Source organism: Synchiropus splendidus, chromosome 1, assembly GCF_027744825.2.
Source record: "Synchiropus splendidus isolate RoL2022-P1 chromosome 1, RoL_Sspl_1.0, whole genome shotgun sequence".
Lineage (NCBI taxonomy): Eukaryota > Metazoa > Chordata > Actinopteri > Syngnathiformes > Callionymidae > Synchiropus > Synchiropus splendidus.
In genome coordinates this window covers 57,075,392-57,094,549 of record NC_071334.1, presented here as the reverse complement: position 1 = coordinate 57,094,549, position 19,158 = coordinate 57,075,392, and the positions used below count along the sequence as shown (strand labels likewise).

The 19,158-nt window shown below is 41.0% G+C and overlaps 1 protein-coding gene across 21 annotated transcripts in view; it reads right to left on the bottom strand.

Moving 5' to 3' along the window:
- Positions 1-200: 200 nt before the first annotated feature.
- The window catches only part of LOC128770004 (protein unc-13 homolog B-like), a 45,027-nt gene continuing 26,069 nt past the window's right edge, over positions 201-19,158 (bottom strand). For 5 of the 21 annotated variants that reach the window (XM_053884242.1, XM_053885719.1, XM_053884494.1 and 2 more), the window contains 39 exons: positions 18,767-19,042; positions 18,581-18,671; positions 13,159-13,205; positions 12,991-13,069; positions 12,166-12,240; positions 11,852-12,071; positions 11,390-11,617; positions 11,151-11,292; positions 10,897-11,066; positions 9,795-9,910; positions 9,413-9,576; positions 8,951-9,101; positions 8,793-8,861; positions 8,550-8,639; positions 8,357-8,494; positions 8,146-8,276; positions 7,996-8,081; positions 7,746-7,872; positions 7,570-7,666; positions 7,360-7,503; positions 7,035-7,112; positions 6,852-6,929; positions 6,718-6,738; positions 6,482-6,532; positions 6,351-6,377; positions 5,929-5,955; positions 5,692-5,736; positions 5,491-5,505; positions 5,359-5,379; positions 3,754-3,842; positions 3,514-3,660; positions 3,316-3,439; positions 3,193-3,246; positions 3,053-3,130; positions 2,816-2,963; positions 2,634-2,690; positions 2,405-2,497; positions 2,174-2,333; positions 201-1,675 (listed from right to left, as the gene is read on the bottom strand). In XM_053884242.1, the coding sequence (XP_053740217.1) occupies positions 1,390-1,675; positions 2,174-2,333; positions 2,405-2,497; positions 2,634-2,690; positions 2,816-2,963; positions 3,053-3,130; positions 3,193-3,246; positions 3,316-3,439; positions 3,514-3,660; positions 3,754-3,842; positions 5,359-5,379; positions 5,491-5,505; positions 5,692-5,736; positions 5,929-5,955; positions 6,351-6,377; positions 6,482-6,532; positions 6,718-6,738; positions 6,852-6,929; positions 7,035-7,112; positions 7,360-7,503; positions 7,570-7,666; positions 7,746-7,872; positions 7,996-8,081; positions 8,146-8,276; positions 8,357-8,494; positions 8,550-8,639; positions 8,793-8,861; positions 8,951-9,101; positions 9,413-9,576; positions 9,795-9,910; positions 10,897-11,066; positions 11,151-11,292; positions 11,390-11,617; positions 11,852-12,071; positions 12,166-12,240; positions 12,991-13,069; positions 13,159-13,205; positions 18,581-18,671; positions 18,767-19,042 (4,240 nt within the window). In that variant the 3' untranslated portion in view covers positions 201-1,389. The remainder of the gene's footprint in view (positions 1,676-2,173; positions 2,334-2,404; positions 2,498-2,633; positions 2,691-2,815; positions 2,964-3,052; positions 3,131-3,192; positions 3,247-3,315; positions 3,440-3,513; positions 3,661-3,753; positions 3,843-5,358; positions 5,380-5,490; positions 5,506-5,691; positions 5,737-5,928; positions 5,956-6,350; positions 6,378-6,481; positions 6,533-6,717; positions 6,739-6,851; positions 6,930-7,034; positions 7,113-7,359; positions 7,504-7,569; positions 7,667-7,745; positions 7,873-7,995; positions 8,082-8,145; positions 8,277-8,356; positions 8,495-8,549; positions 8,640-8,792; positions 8,862-8,950; positions 9,102-9,412; positions 9,577-9,794; positions 9,911-10,896; positions 11,067-11,150; positions 11,293-11,389; positions 11,618-11,851; positions 12,072-12,165; positions 12,241-12,990; positions 13,070-13,158; positions 13,206-18,580; positions 18,672-18,766; positions 19,043-19,158) is intronic. The other 16 variants (XM_053885372.1, XM_053885892.1, XM_053885464.1 and 13 more) reach the window with 14 other exon arrangements.

Here is a 19,158-nt window from a genome sequence, read left to right as displayed (position 1 = left end):
TTATTCCTAAAAAAAACAAGGGAGAAACCTCTCCAACCGCACTGCCATCTACAAAATGATGGGCTCTGGTCCTTTGCTTAACTGTAGACCAGGGAAACGGCAACGGCATCAACCAGCTGCCCTCAGTTAAACTGATCCCCCCGCAACCTGGCAACAAATGAGGAGAGAAAAAAAACAGGAACACAAGAGCATTTGTTCATGATGGAAAGTTTATGGCCAAAAATGTTCACAGAGAGGAGCACAGCAGTATTTATAGATAGAAAATCCAAAACACACAGACACAAAACTGAAATCCAACAGTGACTTCACAACAGGTGAGGAAATGTAGAAAACAGTGAATACAAAAAGATAAGTCACAGAACTTGGCACAGGGATAGAATGGCAAAAGACATTTTGGACACGGGTTCATGTGTGAAGGAAAGTGGTTCATAGATCACAGTTATGTGTCGCCACAGGAAAATATACATAGCTCATCAAGCGTGACATAACATTGAAATGGTGTTATCCGCACTGTGTAATATAACATTCATAAACATATTGAACAGCAGTTTCTAAAACAGAGGCAAAAACACTCACTTAAAATCAAAGAAAAAAACAGAAATCTCAGGAGAATACTAGTTGGACAAATGAAGGCCACTATTAAGAGGTGTAAAACACATAAGCACAGGTGGAAATACTTTATTAAACTCTTAAATATATCACATTCTGGTCCTAGAACTCTATGTTGAAATGACCACGTAAAACTTGTTTCGTAAAACACTGTGCAAAACTTCAACCACGGTGACAAACATCTAAAACAAGTTAACAGTGTATCACGGTGCTTCTGCAAAGCACTAAAATCAATAAATATCTTATATTATTATCTTATTAAAAAAATAAGTTAAGTGGCTTTAATGGCTTGAGGGGACCGCAGAGGGGTATGTGGCGCTGTTTTTATCCTGGATTTTTGTAGCTGTGGTGTCGTCACCTCACACAAAAAGGCACATGAATCGAAGTTATCGATAAAAGGACATCAGTACCTTCATGAGAATGATGTCAACACTTGACGTTGCTTCCTGGTGGGAAAATGTAACTTCTCAGAATCAGAGCGTTCTTTCACAGTTAAGTTAAGGCTAAGGCATCACACACATGGCCACATCTGAAAGGGTCTACAAGGCGCTATTGCACAGAAACCACTAGGCCGCTACATAAGGACATGAGAAGTCTTGGCTCCCATTATGGCATTGAAGACCGGAGGAAGGAGAGGTGGTGGCAGAGGACGTGGGTTGTATCTTGTAAAACAGCTGGTGAGAAGTCATTTATTCGAAACCTGATGTGTTTCGGTGGCGCCACCCAACAGTCAACAGCTGCTGAGAGGTCACAGACACAACAACCTCATGATTGTTGCGTCTACTTTCCCTCCTCAGTCGATCTTGTCTCAGACTTCAGCCGCACAAATTCTTTGGCCACGTCGTCATTGGAGCGCTGCGAGAGGATTCTCAAGGCGGTGAGGCCGGTGTCATCCATGAAGATGGATTCACCCAGCGGACACCAACAGGCACAGTTGCCCCTTTCCATGATGTCTCTCAGTTGTATGACAGTCAGACCCACCACTCGGTCGGCTCTTCCAAAGCAGTAGTCTTTGACACAGACTTGCAGCTCGTAACACTCGAAGCCATCCTGTTTACCCAGAACACTGTTGAGAAAGAAAAATGAAAATGAAATGAAAAAATGCAAACTTTTCATTTTCACCCCTAGTTTATATGCATTTGAAATCTTGTTGATACCAATGGGCTCATGACACAGCAGGTGGCGGCGGTGTTCCTGAACTCGCTCGCACAACACAAACAATAAAAAAATAATAACCCAGAACGCCACCACCTTATGATCTGCACCAAGCATCTTCTGAAAACTCAATTGAAACCCGAACATCTGTTTTTGTGTGATTTTGTCAAGAGACAGACAAACTGGCTCAACCTCCTTAGCAGAGGTAATAAAAAATAGTCAGCAAGTACCTGTGATGTATCTATTTCATGTCAGTTTACCTGAATTGATTTGAGAAACTCACAAAACACACAAAGAGCATAGTGTAAAAAGCAGAGCAATATAATGTGACAGTCTGCAGTCCTGACCCTACCACAAGACCCTATCACAGATGCATAAAAACCACAGACAGAGTGTGTTTCTTGCTTACAAGTGGAAGGTCTCATTAAACTTGGGAGACCAGCAATTGTTCTTGGATTTGGTCTGGAATTTCCGTTTCTTGTCCCCCAGGTGAGGCCCAATCACGGTTGTCTCCACGAAGGGCCGGAACATGCCGGACGTCTGCCACTTCAGGTCACTGGCTCCCACGACTGTGAGCACGGAGAGGTGAAGCATATTACGTGGGAGCAACTCTGTCCATGACAAAATACAAAAAACAAACCTTTGACGGTGACTTTATGTTCTCCACTTTTAGGATGAGTGTAAAGCTCGATCTGAATAGACACCTCCCCGATGGGCTTGTCCACACCAGACCCTGGATTAAGACCCATGATTTAAAAAATGAAATTGAATTGTAAAAAAAAAAAAGTCAGGCTTTTGGGTTACGCCCACCAGATTGACAGCAAGTCTATACAGTGAGATGAGAGGGCTGTGATTATTAAAGGACCTACCCCTGCTGGGCTGTATTTTTTCATTGGGAGTTAACCTAATACCCTTTCCATTGTGCACTGGCACAGAGGCAGCACAGGGGATAAAGAGAAGACAGCGACAACATGTCAACAGGTTCAACTCCAATATGCAAAGAACGTTGGAGGTTGCAAGCGTTCACACACAGAGGTCAGCATTTAAATACCTTGGTTATGTTGAGAGGTCACAAAGGTTTTGATCAGCAAGTCTGTCGTTTGAGTGTACAGGGAAAGAGCATGACGAAGAGATGACAGCTCAGCGCTCTTCTCCAGGAAGGTTTTCTTCAAACCACTTCCCCCAGCATGGAAATATTGCTGCAAACACAATACCCAATCATTGAACAATGAAAAATACACTGAAGTGTCAAGCATTTTGCCTTTATCACATGACCTTTTGTACTGACCTTGATGGTGTCCAGGGCTACATCCATGACAGCACATTGCCTTGGTGAAAGGCTCTTCACTTCACCAACCATGTGATCCTGAAAATAGCAGTAAAAAGTCAGCAGCAATATTCGAAATGCCCCATGCCGCTGGGTTTCACCTTCAGTTTGGAGAGTTGGCCCAGTTCTTTAGCAGCTGAGAGGATCTGTGCTCCCTGCAGTGAAAACTAAGGTGAGTAAATGCACCCAGAGATGAGATTAACACAGAATTGCTATGGTCTTACGAATGTATCGTTTCCCTGAGGCAGCACAATGGTCTTCTCCAGGCTGCTCATCACAATCTTCCACAGCTCCTTCAGCACTCGCTTCAGGACTGTTCTCTCACAAACAGTGGCAAACAGAGTCAACCTTCACATAGACAGGACACACATGTTATTGATGCCCATGAAGATATGTAGAGAAAACAAACGCAGTCAACTCACTTCCCATCCAGAAAATCCATGAGCGGTCGAAGCATGTTGTCAGAATCAGCCTCCACCTGGTTCTTGTTGTTAGCGTTGAGTGGCCCTTTTATCTGGCACAGCAGCGACCCCATCTGTCGCGTGCACTCATTGATGCGCGTTCGGAAGCTGGAAGAAAAGTTGAGTTAAACAGTCCTCTTGTTAGCAGCACTTCGTCAACATATATGATTTTAACATGAGCAAGCTTTAAAAGTGGTTCACCTGTTTCCAAATGTGCGACTGAGCTCATCCAGAGTGTTGTTCAACTTCACCTGCAGCTCATTCAGCAAGTCACTGGCTTCACCGTCCATCTGTGAAACAGACAAAAAAACACATCAAAAACAATGAAGATTTGAGTTGAGTTGAGCAGTTAAATTGAGTACGTTTTTTTTTTTTGACTGATCAGAATAATTTTCTATAATAAAGAGGAAAAAAAAACATCTTAGTATTATGCACATTTCTGAGATATCATCTAAAACAAAGCAACATCATCAGCCACCAAATTCAGACGAAGATATAATCTGGCTTGACAAAATTTGTCCACCCCCAGGTTTTGGGCTGTTTCTTTTCTTTTCTCTTAAATACAAATGTGGATGAAGTTCTTTTATTTTTTTGTTTCAGGGGACCTAGTGCATAGTGCTCCATTGTGAAATTATTACTTTATAAACTTTTCCTCCATCTAACATTTTGAGAGTGAAAGGTCACAAAGTGTCGTGCAATGTGACATCACATTGTGATTGCCAGGCGCCGGCATAGCAGTGTTTATTATATATCGAGCAGTGCAGGATTGATGTGGCTGCATTGAGTCAGATCAGCGATCAACATATGCTTTTAGTTATGTCGCCGTTTCACATTCTCATCTTCTTAACTGCGTCTTGTGAGGGCATGAACAACACAACGCTAAGCCACTACTTGTCTTTTTCTTTTTTCGTCTGAACCCTACAGCTTACACAATAACGTGGCTAATATATGGATTTTTACAGGCTAAAGAGCGTCATGTTGCCAAAACATTGAGCCTCACAATCACATGCGTTTTATTTTCCTTAAATACAGAAAACACACTGTTTACACTTGTGTGACACACACAAGAAGCAGCAGCTGAGACCGGCTGTGGTGCCGGAACTTCTGACATGTCCATGAAAACAGTGTATTTTGAGTGCTTTAATGTAAATACAGGACTTTGCGATTCAAGTCGAGGACATTGCCGAGTTTGTTTCATGAGTCAGTCTTGATGATGGACCCTGTTTTCAAAACTAGCTCAGACGCTATCCTCATGCATTTTTTAGGCGGGTGCACCACTGACCTTTCTGCGGCACAGACATCACCACCGCACCTGCGGCTTATAGACCGGAGCATCTTATGTGTGAACAAGATCTATTTTCCTTCTTAAATTTAGCGGGTGTGACTCTATAATCCAGAATTTAATGTGTTTATTGTGTAGAAATAGTGTTCATTCAGTACACTAGATAATACCCTAATGTCCCAGAAGAATAGAATAAAGAACAAAACTTCAATGGGCGGTGACTTGGGTTGGACAAATATGTAAGGTAACAAAATGATTGAGAAAGCAACAACCACATAGACACAGGTTCAAAAAAGGACCAGTTTTAGCAGCTGGACATGTAATGGGTTCGTAGAGTTTCGACTTTTGGGTTAAGACGACCACCATGAAAAACATCACAAAGGAATTGTCAGTCCATGTATCAACATGTTTGCCTGGGGTGGGACACAATATGAACAATATATGAACAATAGTTTTTCAAATATTGGAGGAGGGTAAGGTCGGGTTACGACGATGACTAGACAATACACTGTGTGCATTCCTACCTTATCTACCTTTTCATCCGCCTTTATGTGTCAGAAATATTGGAGGTTTTATTAAGATAAAAAAATAAATAGATTTATCATTCAACTTATCTCAATGAGAATGACGTGGACCACAAAAGTAGAGTTACCCACCTTGTCTTCAGTGGTCTATTGCAGACCAGAGAAATGCAAAAGATAGAGACAGCATTTAGAAATGACCATTTGTTTATAAGTAGTGAGGGAATACGGAACGGATCAGGGGAAAGAAGGACCAGTCTAAGGAGTCTCATGTTTTGAACAAAATGGTGACCACTATGGGGAAAGATCAGGGATGACATTGGCCATGAAACAAACCTTGATTGTTTCTCCTAACTCTTCTTCCTCCTCACTCTCCTCAAACTAGACGTGGCATTGAAAACAACACAAATGTCAGTCTATTTATAAATAATTAAAAACATCTTCCACACTCCAATTGGAAAATGAGAGTTAAACACATGATGAATCTTATAGCCACTGTACATGTAATGGACGAGGTAAAGAAGTGCATATGCAGTCATGTCTTCAAGACATGGCTGCATACAATAAACTTGCCTGCCATGCTAGCAATCTATCGTTTGACTGGAGAAAGAAAGATATGCGTCTTTTATTAGAACTCTTTGGAGAAACGCAATTGTAAAACATCTAGAAAAGTAATATTCCAAAATCTTGATTTCTTTTGATTAAACATCGAATGTTTTTGATTCATCTTCAAATAGAAATCAAACAAAAACAAACAATTGACACACAAGCATAATTCAACAGAAACACCTGAACCATGTAATTTATTATATGTATACAATTTGTTTACAGTGTGTGGTGAGCAGACCAAGGAATAATTGTGGTCTGGGTCCATTATGAAGTCAGAGTGAAACCAAGTCACAAAAAAGAGGGGACACATCTACTTGTTCCATTAACCAACAGATCTAACCTCTAACACTACAGTCACTCACGACTATCACAGCACGCACCAATACCTCTTTCTCATCCTGAACAGTCACCTGCTAAGAGCAAGTGGGACCGAATCAATACATGAAGCCATTAAGTTGCTGCGACACATTTCATCTACAGGCACATATCATGCCCTTTGGACTGCAAGAAAACCTACTTCGTCCTCTTCTTCCTCCGCCTCTCCAGTCTCTCCCTCCAACTCATGACGCTTCAATTGTAAAATAAACAAACTTGTTTATTTAAAGCAAAATAACCAGATAGGTCAAAACTACTGGATCACAACACTCAAAATTAAAGTGACACGCAAGCCCCAATCTACAGCAGGTGTAAGTACACTGCTGAATACTAGAGCACTTCTATGGTCAACAACTCAGCGTGGACCAGCGTACGTACCAATGCTTCCTCTGTGGCGATCTGATGTATTAATGACAGAAAACCATCATCAGAATCATTTGAACAAGGGCTTTTAGAGAGGCTCCAGTGGGTGAACAGGATTATTTGCTCACATGGAATTTCATTTCACTTACTTGTTTGGCACCCATGGACTCAAACATCCTCTCCAGTTGAATCCGTAGCTGCTGCACATTATTCATCAGGACACACGGCTGTGAATGGGAAAGAGGTCAAGCGTCGTTCCGAGAATAATGTTTTAAACCGTAACATTCTCTGATAAACCACAAATGAATCAGCGAACACCTTCATCAACTTACTATCTTTTCCTTGTCAATATAGGATGGAAAACTCTTGGTCAGAATGGTACTGTACATCAGAAGGACTTTGGTGATAGTCTGTAACAAGAAAGGACCAAAGGAGGAATCAGTCATTCTCAATAGCTGTGTATAGACATATATACACTGATATATACACACACACACACACGGCTATATTCCCAGTTAGTTCTACTAAATCCCCATTAAGTCCCATTACTTAAGTCCTGTTATTCCAATGAGGAATGTTCCAATAATTCCCAAGCTTAACTTTCCATGAAAATATACGGGGAATTTTCCCGGTAAAGCTAAAGCCCTTACTGTTTACCTTGGAGAAACGGCGACTGTACTGAGCCATGACATTTGGGTCAGGGCATTCCAGTTTCTTGATGATTTCAAAGCTCTGGTTGAGCTGGGTGAAAATGTCCACCACCGAACATGAGAACAGAGCGTGCTCGGAGGTCTGCTGAAACTGAGATGGCACAAAAAGACAGTCAGTTTTCTTGTATAAATGCTTACAAAGTACATATTTTCTTACTCCATCCTTCTTGTCTCTCTCCAAGGCTCCGTGCATGAATTCCACTGACACGTCCTCGTTTTCATCCAGCCACTGCAGCACAAACTGCAGGAACCACCTGAATAAAGAACGGCTGCTTGAAGCATTTTTTAATGTGATCAATGAGAAACAGTACATCAACCTCATGTTTGACTCACGATGGATAATCAGGAACAACGTCCTTAAAATTTGGCAGCTCCTTGACATATTCATTATAAAGCCACTTGACTTTGAAGTGTAGGTTCATGTAGTCGGTGCTTTTACACAGTCTGTGCTTCTCGTGCTCTGCAGGAATCAGAACAACAAGAGTTCAGCAAGTTCTACTGAAGACCGAAATGTAAAACTAGGCTGAAGACGAATATTAAATTAGATTAAAAGCCATCGGAAAAACACTTTATTGTGTCTTACCCTCCATGGCATACTTCATATCCTGTGCAAACAATGTCCACATGACCTCAGCTGACACTTTTCCTACATTTAGTTCCTGAGGAAACCTGGATTGAAAGCAACATTTATTGATTCTGTTTCTTCCAGTTTACATGTAGTTAAATCACTCACTGGTTTAGAACAGGCGTGTAGGAATTCCTGTCCTCTTCAATGATGGAGACAATGAGCATGATGAGTTTAGGCCAGAAGTCAAGATTCTTTATGCTCGGACCTTGCTCCTCCATAGGAATCTCTTCTCTGTTCTGAAAAAAAAGGTTCACCATAGCACTAAATGAAACCAAACAAACAAAATACGTTCGTCTCATCAGTACAAATTACTTACTGCATCTACAAGCTGGTACTGTCGGCTATAAAGCTCATGGCAGTTGTTGAAGATGTAGTCGTACGTGGAGTTGAGACAAGCTTTCACGCAATCCTTCACAACCTGACTGGCTCTTGGCGGAGACTGCAGTTCCTGAACCTGAACACCAAGGACAGCTAGATGCAGTGTTTCTCAAACAGTGAAAGCATCATACCTTCATCCTGAAGAAAGTGATGCTGGTTAGAAGATCCACTGTTGACTTTAAGTCCTGTAGACGGTCCTTGTTGCTGGCTGGAAAGTGGTTCTAAAAACAAACACAATTGGTAAAAGCAAGGTTTATTGGTGTGTTAAGTCTTTCTTACATTTCAATAAAAAGTTGACATAACAAAGAAAATTATTATTATCAATAATAATAACAACAACAATCATAAAATACAAAACCGGAATAAAATCTTACCCTGTATGTGGAGAGGTCAATGCGCAGTGAGTTGTGTAATTGGTCCAGAAGTTTAACAAATCGCTCTTTCTGTATCAAAAAAAAAAAATCACTGCATAAGCTCACACAGAAGTGCTTTTTTTGTGCACTATTTTGCATCTATTTTTCTTGATACAAACCCCAAAATTGGAAGCAGCAAAGCGGTCGCAGGCAGACACATTGGTGGATGCAGTTGTGTGGGCGTAGAAGGCGTTGATGTTGGCCAGCAGTGTGCTCATCACCGCAGGAACTCCAGGACACATGTACTTAGAGGACAGGCAGGCAAAATGCCTGGATGGAGAACAAAAGATTCAATCTTTAGCTCCATCAGTGTTGCCTTTCACAGGCCAATCTATATCAGGAATTGATCCTTCCAAGCACAAACTTGTCGTGCAATGACAAATGTCTGAGGGCGCTACATACGACCGGTATGGACCCTGAGCTTCATGGAGACAAATCCATCTACAACCCTCTCACCATTGACTATCAATTGTTTGAAGGCTGACATGCTGAGACCACAGCAGGAGGGTGAGCGGTAGGGACGGATAAAGGAGTGTACAACACACACACTCATGTGGAGAGCACGACGATATCTGACTCACGTCATGGCCTGATAGATGGATTCGATCCCATAGCGCATGGCAAATTCATCCACAATGTCTTGCGGCACATCTTCATAATAGACCTTCCAGCTGTCGTCGCCGCGGGACTCTGGGATTTTCACCACTCCGTTTCCGTGCACGTCAGTCAAATAGTGAAATAGATTCTGTCAGAAAGAAAGTATAGCAAGTTAAGGCAGCCATTTTCAAAATTAGGGTAAACACAAAACAAAAGAATGCTTTTTTAAATAAGGAATTAAATACAGTCCCTCGATAACACACTCACACACGCAAATAATTTTTATCGATGCTGGATATCCACAGCACATTTTTGGGGCTAAAAAACGAGTGACACCCTACATGAGAAATTAACAAATCAAAATACCTCATGCAAACAGGTGTACTGCACATGATACGGCGCCACCTTCTCCTCTCCTTTGATTTCCACATTAATTTGGAGGCGAATGGCTCCTGACACGGCAGACTTGTCCGTCCTCTTCTCTGTAAACGCACACATGCATTGCAAGGAAATGCAATCAACTGCATTGAAATATTCTTCATTTGTGATTTGGACTCCTAAGTACAGCACCAAAAAGGAAACCAAGTCTGAAACTGCGTCATTAATTACAGTAACACTGCCACTTGAACTGCCTGCCGCAATGGCAGTGTAAAGGCGGCAGATTTAATACAAGTCCTCCAGCTGATGGTGTGAGCGACAATGGCAGTGGAACATATAGCTTTCAGCCCGATCAGCAGGCACTTGTGCTTGGCGGCTTAAACCCACTATATATCCCCGACAGGCATATGATGGCTGCGAATTAGAACTTCGCAAGCCTGGTGGATTCATGGCTAGAGTGCCGCTTCTTGGTAATCAGAACGCAAAAAGCTGGTGAAAAGAGTGAGCCTCAAAGATGAGCACTGATGCAGCAACTTGAAAGAATGAAAAGTGGTCAAAAAAATAGATCACTATAACAACTAACAACTAACAAAGCACTTTCAGGACTATACCTCAGAGAAAACACTCACTGGGAGTCTCTGGGCAGATGGAATGAGGCCTCCTGGCATCACGGTACCACTTAACTCACGGGTAGCCAAGTAGTGTACCCGGACAAAATATAAAATTATGAGGAAGATGGCACTGTCGGCTGTTTAATGTTGGGCTCTGAGCAGTAGTTTCAATTCAACCTGTCATAAGCCAATAGTGCCATCTGGTGGCATCAGAAAATGATACCTCTACCTACTGCAAATATAGATACACCACATTGCATGAAATCGAACATCCTTGGTAAAGGGAGTGCCACCCTATAACATCACCCTAACTCCAGCCACCATCGCCCTGGAAGGTATGACGTGCGCTTCAACGGACTAATGTGTGGACATCCAACACAGTTGTAAAAGAACACTCCAGTCAAAAAAAAAAAAAAACAAATATAGAAACAAACAATGCAAACATGTCCATACGCAAAAGAAGACAGAGAACTACTCACCCAGGTTGTACCAGACGTCCATTTCTCCACTCAGTGTTCGAACTTCAATTATACTTTGACCCAAAAAGTCATCTGATTCCCTCTTCAGCCGCTGTTTCACTCTCGATTTGATGTCGTCGTCTTCATCCCACACACGCACTTTGATGCGGTCTGAGGAGTTATGGCATTCACTAGACATAATCGAAAAACAGCAACACAAATAGTCATTTTAATCTTTCATGAAATGCTGATAACATTCAAACTTTGACACTCACAAGTGATATTTTTCATCCCAGACCGGATTCAGATTTCCGTAAATAGTTTTGGTTCTTTTCTTTGTCTTGCCAACTTGGACAGTGACGTATGGATCACTGGATCCTGTTTTGTCTTTAGCCTGAAGGCCTTGTGCACAAACAACTAAAACGAAAGGGAAAAATAAGTTGTTGTAAACAACAACAAATGAGTGGAAGGACTTTCATGTATTTATTCAAAATATATTTAGGCATTACATTACCTGTGATGGTGATCTTGGCAGACCACTTCGACGTTCCATCCAGGACACTCTGCTTGATGGTTTTCATGTGCTGTGCGTGGGTACTTTTATGGATGACAAACACTTCTCTGATTAGCTCAAATATTTCCGGTTTATTTCTCTCCCTGATCTTCATCCTGTCCTTCATGGCCATGATGATATTCTGAGTTCTGTCCTCCGCTCCATGCTTGGAGCTTTTCTCTGCAGCACCTGAGGGTTTGCAGTGTCAGTGAAGGCCCGTACACATCACATCAAAAACCACATGAAAATTATCTAAAGCTTCCAGTTACGGAGCATCAGCATGTGACCTGCACCCGCAGGCAGTCATTGGCAGGGAAAAACACACATATTTTATTGTTGTATGGTACTGTAATCCTTAGTAGTAGTAAGGTTGTAGTAATACTTGCAGGATATATGCTCATTTGTTTGTATGACATTACTCACGCTGCAGGCAGTCAGCGTTTAGCAGCTCCTGGCACTTTTCATGACACTTTACCCCACACTCCGAGCAACGCATGCCCTGCCGGGCGATTCCCCAGAGCAGCCCTTCACACTCGTAGCAGTACGTGGGCGTTGTTGCTGTCCAAACCTCAAAGTTATGAGGTGTAGTGCAAGATATTGGGTAGATAAGTGCCTGCAGAGTCTTCTTGTAAACATGGATTTTCTGCAATGGTGAGACAATATTGAGTTTTAACACACAGCAATATGTTAAATACAGGGGACATGTTTGAAGAGCTACAATAAAACACGTAACACACCAGCTCCTCGTCCTTGAATGAAGACCGGGCCGCCATTGCAGATGCAATTCCTGCTTTTCTGGCTTGAACAAGAGACTGAAAATGAAAAACATAAAGAGAATTAAAACTGGACATATCATCATTGGCTTATCACTAACATTGGTTAAAAAGCTTCTAGGGTAGCTACAAGGATTCCTACAGAAAGGCCAAGAGTCTCCACTACGTAGTGAAAAGATTCTGCGATTAGAAACCCAAAAGAAATGAATAGGCTGAGTAACATCTAAAGCAGGGCACCCAAACTAATGGCGTGTAGTGACATAAAATACAGATTGTAGTTTTATTGTAAACAATGTAATGAGGTGTGAAAGAGAATTAAGATTTTTTTTAAAAATATATACATATTAACAGTCAAAATTATGAATATGAAGAGTGCGTTGTGCAGTGCCAGTATGTGATTTATAGAGAAAACGGTAATAAGTAGGAAAATAGTGCTTTAGTGAGCAAGTCAGTGCATGCGCATGTCTAATAGCTAAATCTGATGGTGAAGTGGGCAACATGCTGTAGAGACTTCTGTTAAGCTACAGCCTTAACTTGGTGGTCTTGAGGAAAGCACAGGGGCTGCTCCTTCCAGTCACTTACCATCGCCTGATCAGGCACAAAGAATGCATTGGAGAGAGTTGTGGAGAACAGTTTTGGGTTTAAGAAAGGAGGGAGAAAAAGATTAGCAATCTGAAATTTTAACTGTCTCAAATTATTGCTCACATTTTCGTCTGTACAATTCCCTTCACAGTAAAAAAAAAACACATACAAAGACAAAGGAATCTCCAAAGAGAAAGTTATACTGACCACATCGCTGACCAAGGGGATGGGCCTCTTTTTACGCAGGTCTGGCATGCTGTCAATTCCATATAGACCTGATCCATCACTATGAAAAAATATAAAATGTAAAAAAGCCAAATGCGTCTTCTTCTACAACACTATGAGTAATTAAAGTACCTGACTGAAAACACTCACCTTGTCTTGATCCAGGCATGTCGTACAGTGGTTTCTTCATCTCTAACCTGCAGTGTTTTTACAGAGGCAACATAAGTATATTTAAGGCACGCGCTGACAAATGAATTGGGAAATTGTATTGTTGAGTTTAACCACTCTGGTTTATGATGCACACAATTGATATTTTATATAAAGGGCATATTTTGAGATCATCAACAATAACATAGAAATGAACTGGGAACCACTGTAAAAGTATTTTATATTTCCTCGAGGGATATCATTTCAAAACATGGAGGATAAATTGTGTATTTTAACAAGTCTAAACCTTGAGTATGAAAACAAGATCCTGAAGGATCAATGAAACCCAGGACACACAACAACATAAACTCACCATAAAAGCTAAAAGAAAATGGTGGGAGGAATACAAAGCCCTTTGCATGCTGGGGACGCGACCAAAAATCATATGGCAGTAACAAAAACAAGCAGTGAAATAAGCAAAACAACCAAACAGCCATTATGAATGAAGTCAATCACAAATAAAAGATAATAATCATAATAACAATAATAACAACTTCCAGCAACCTGATTTTCTTCACTCCAGATCACTGTAATGACAAAAAACATTATCAAACCACGGGTACAGCAAAAGTACATTGAACTGTTGAAAGAAAAGACAATTTCTTTTTCTTGACAAAATCTGAGTAATGAAGCTGCTACTGTACATTAAATCTGTGTGATTTTCAATTTATTTTGTACTATATTGTATTATAGATGGATAAATATAGATAAAAAATCAAATACCTGTGATGCATTCATCGTGACATCGGGATGCCTGTGATCCTTCTGAGCCATGGGACCCAAGAGATCCAAGAATGGAGTGCTGAGAACGTTTATTCAGTGTCTGCCTTTTTTCTCTCAAAATGCGTTGAAATCTTGCAATGCGTTCTTTGTGACCAATGTCATGCGGCATTTCTATGACTTCCCCTTCATTGTCGTGGTGTTTTTGGATTGTATTTAGTTGCGACTCATGTGTTCCAGGTGCTAAACTTTGGTGGTCATGCAGTATTGCAGGACATTGTTGTAGCAGGTTGTGGGGCTCATGATCCTTGCTGCACTCTCCCTGAAGATTATTTGCAGGTACATACTTCAAAGTGGTAGATGGAGATCTTTCATTTGGATATTCGTGGGAAGAAAAGCAGCCCAATGATGATCCAAACTTCTGATGGAGAGAAGGCTCACCATCTCCAGCTGGAGTGACAAACTCCGACTCGTTCTCAATCAGGCTAATATCCCTGTTGGACTCTACATTTCCAAAATCTGTTGTGTTGTTTTCTTCATTTTTTAAGGCTCCTCTCAAAGTGGATCGAAATGAAAGCGCAGTTTTTGGTAAGGCAGAAGTGGCTGTGCTTTCATACCTGAATTCTGAAGAATCAATCGAGAAACAATCCCTTGACACAACACTGGAAATGCTCCAGCGTTTCCACCCACTGCCCAAAGTTTCAGAAGATCCCAAATCATAGGTGTAGCTGGAGGATGGATAGTCATCACTCGATGAATGAGTCCCAATACATCCATGTTCACTGCCTATTGACAGAACACTGGAGCAACTAGGGCTTCTGGATGGTTCACTGCTCACTGAATTCAAACATTCATCCTTTATTCCTCCAGGTAAAAAGTCACCGTCAGCAAGAACATTGCACTCCGAATGATCTTCGTCATGGTGGTCAATGTTGAGACCTAGTTTGGCTAAAGGCAAGGAACTGAACAGAGGGCTGGGACGTCCAGAGGGCAATGAGAGATGGTTGAAACCATTGCAGTGACACTGTACAAGCCTTTGGTCAGTGGTGCAAGCATTCCAATTTGCAACCAAAGTACTTGGTTGTTCTCTACTATTTGTGCGAATTGCTGTTTGCCTTGATACATAATCGTTGTTGTATGGAAATTCGGGCTGCCAGCTGACACGAGCTTCAACATCAGACAACTGATTCCGAACCTCTTTTAAATGCCTCCGAGAGCCTTGTGGATTGTGCCGAAAACAAGACTTCTGGTGGCCAAGAATTTGCACTCGAGAGCACCAAAATGGATTGTCCTGGTATGTTGCGTCATCCGGCAGTAGGGTGCTCCATGTCCTGAGTGATCGAGGAGATTCTGCATATCCTCTTTCTATCTCCTCTACCTCTAGGGTTGAATCCACTTTATCAAGTGACTTCAGGGCATCCTGTCTCCCTAAATTTTCTCTTCTGCAATTTGACACTTGAGAAACGGGTGAACCCTTGCAGTAAATTACACTCAGGAATTCATCTATACAGGAAGATAAATCAGCCATTGATGCCCGGATAGATGCGAGTGTCTGCCTTGTGTCTGAAAGTAGGTCTGAAAAGTCCTCCTCAATTTTGTCAGTCCCCCTTGGCTCCTTCTGAATAATTCCCACACTGTTCTGTGAGCCATTCTCAACACTCCCCCTGTCAATGTCACCATCAAGTCCTGTATTTTGTACAGTTGCACCAGTGTCTGGATAATCCAAAAGATTGTTCATTCTAGAATCTTTTTTTAAGGCCATAAAATTAATGCGCGATTCAATAACTTAATAACAGTGTAATTGATGGAAAATGGAGAAAGGAAGCCACTGGCAGTGATTGAGAGGAATCCTCAATTTTAACACTAGAAAGCTATTATGTGCCAAGTGATCTCATCCCTATTGAAGTTGAAGTTACAGACGTTGTTATAGTAGCAGTGCAGTGAAGACAAGAAATCTCTTTTCAGTATTTTATAGAATTTGTCATATGTTTACAGTATGTCAGCTGGATCGGTTTATTGCAAATCAAATCATAGAATATAGATGTTACAAATATGACTTGTTTCGTTTTGGAATATAATTAAAATTAACAAATTTTAAACTGAAAATAAAACGCTTAAAACAAAGGGAAAAATGCTGAGAAAATACTGAGAGTAAAACACAGAGCTTTATCTGCTGTGTTACTGGCAGGGACATTTTTCTATGTACTAATATTTAACAAGGTGAAAAATAAGCCAAATGACATGCTCGATGTTAAACTAGATAAGTGTAAAGAGACTAAGTTGACAAAATGCAAAATAACATAATTCTTACCTTTTTAGGGAAAAACATACCAACAACAAAGCAAAGTCAGCGCCAATGATTCACCGATTTGTCTATAAAATAATGACACTAAATTACCTCAATGAAGGAGTGCATGTAATGAAACGACACAAATGGCTGATCTATACCAATGATGTGGCGATACTGCAACAGACCTCATTCACACATCACTTATGGATCAAGAGTTGTCCCGCCCCCTGCTCTCCTCTCTCACCTCCTCTCTTTTGCCGTCAGCCCACATTTCCATACACTAACACAGATGTATTTTTACTTGAATGCAAGAAAACCAGAAACTGCAATATATACTGAAAAGTAAGACTTTAAATTCAATATCTATTCAAGGCAAGAAACCATTTGTGTTCAGTCATAAAATCCCAGGGACATATGTTATTGCATTTTTGCTCTGAGAGTGGCAACACATACAGAACAGTGCTCAATGGTGTTGCTTGACATGTTAACAACCAATTCTAATGCATTTAGGTTCTTCCACTAGTTACATTGTCTTCCTCAATGTTATCATTATCTTCTGTCATAGGAACAAGGACAGCTCCCATCTACTCTTATATTGAATCTGTTACCATTTAAATCCAGAGAGATCAAATTACCAGAACTACCTGGTAAGCCAAATGAGAGTGCCTCCTTTACAGATGGACCAAGAAGGTTAAGGTTTTATGGTCAAGTTAAGGACCACAATACAAAATACTCCCCAAAAGATACATGGATTTAAGAAAAAAAACTCCAAAAAAGATAATGGATAAAAAATTTGATGGAAGAGGACGAGGATGATGAAATGAAAGTCATGATAGCCATGAAGTCATGAAGTCAGTCATGCAATGCTCAGAGTCGGGCAGGCTTCAAATCAATGGCAAAATGAGTCAAGAACTTTGTGTGATTTTAGGTCTAAAATGAAACCATTCTAAAGTTCACAGCTTGCTATTGTGGCGGTGTGACAGGTCAAAGGAAGGTCCGTGAATAGCTAATCATGGCTCCATTCATGGAACCCAGCAGGTCCCTGGAGGTAATTCTGTTAGCACTGCAGGGGTCACGGCTGTGCAATAAAAACACAACAAAATGATAGTCGAACAATAACACTTACATTATATCAACATTTATTGTGAACCATAGAAAAACACTGTGCAAAACCTCCATGCATATATGTACAGTACAGGTGTGCCAAAAAAATCTATTCACATAAAAATCACGATTCTCATTTGTTCATTTGATGGCAGAATAGCTTGCTTTACCAGCTCCATCTTTGCTGAAGTCTAGCGTTCGGCGTCATTTTTGGCTACCAAGTACCAGGATTCACAGTGCTAGACACAACGCATAAATTGTGCAAGGGTGCAAGACTAAGACCAAGGGACCTGGCAATGCAGCACTGCGAGGCCTCACCCGGAGACCACAGACAGAACTCAGCTGCTGTGCTTCACAGGGAGTGGAGACCGTAAGTTCCTCACTGAGACAGCTGTGCAACAGCTTTACCATGAGACTAGTAAACCAGTAAAGGCACTTTCCTTAGAATTTGAAGGACGGATGTGTAACTGATGTTATTTCAAAGCAAAGAGGAACTTATATTTAGTTACTCAAGCAGTGTGTGAGGTTGCATTTATGTTAAGCATGGAAAAATGTTTTAAACATAATAAATGGGAAAAAGAAACTTGAATGTCTAAGTCTGTCATTCTGTCTGCAAAAATTGACTTTAAATCGAGCTCCAAATATTCACTCCAAATATTGGAATCGAATCATGAGAGGGTAAGATTCACACCCCTAATTTTAAGTACACAGAGTCATGTACATGCAGAGCATAAACTATCAATTCCTGAAACCAGGTGTTGATCCAAATTAAAAAAGAAAAAGAAAATTTGTTTTGGTTAAATGTATTGAGCTGAGCAAAATCGAAATAAAGGAAGATATGGGAAATTATATATATATATATTTTGTACCCCAACTGGCTATGGATTTCTGATTATCTGTGAATTCATGACTAGACTTTTATATAAATGAATTGGAGATTGAATCAACATGAAACAGACAACAAAAAAAATGATTTGCATCCATCCATGCACCGTACTTTTTAACACTGAGATGTCGGTTACAGCAGTTGACAGCTGCTGCTGAACGTTACTAACAAAGTATGTAGGAATCTATCTTGGCTACATTTAAAATCAAATTGCAAAGCAGTTTGGTAACTTTTTAGGGGAGTAATGCCAGTAATCAAGGTAATTCTGATTATTAGCGTTCGTTCAAGTTTATGACTGAAAAAGAGAGGTTAAACTCAACAACAATGAAAGGACTGGGAAGTTAAACAGCGAAATGACAGCCTACCTCTCGCAGCTGGACCCTGACTTTATTGATAGCCTTGAGCCACCGTACTCTCGACGCAGTGAAAGGCAACGGAGGCCCGTCATCACGAAACCTGGATTAGTGGATTTAAAACAGCATGTACAAGTTTAGTCAACCAGTTATCATTAACCTTTAACAGCATCTGGTAGATTTTTTAAAATACTTAACCGTTGGAGTTTAGTAAATCCACTCTCGGCTGGAGTGTCAGCCTTGGCCTCATCGTCTTTCCCAGCCTTCTCGTTCACTGGAGTTTGTCGACTTGTGGAAGAGTGACCATTAAAACCGGATACCACATTTGCAGGTGGGTGAGAACCTGCACTATGGTATGAATGGGAAGACTCCTCGAGTTCAGACCCCGCAGTGCTCTCCTGGCCGGTCTCATTTAACTGGGAGCTGGTCTGACTCAGATTTCCTGATGACCCAAAGCAACTACTCACCACAGGACTATAAATTCAAAAGAAGACGGGAAAGTTAGTCAGTACATACATGCAGACTACAGGTGGGACACATTGAAAAACAACACACTCGTTGGCAATGACAAGGTTCAAGGCAAGCTTATG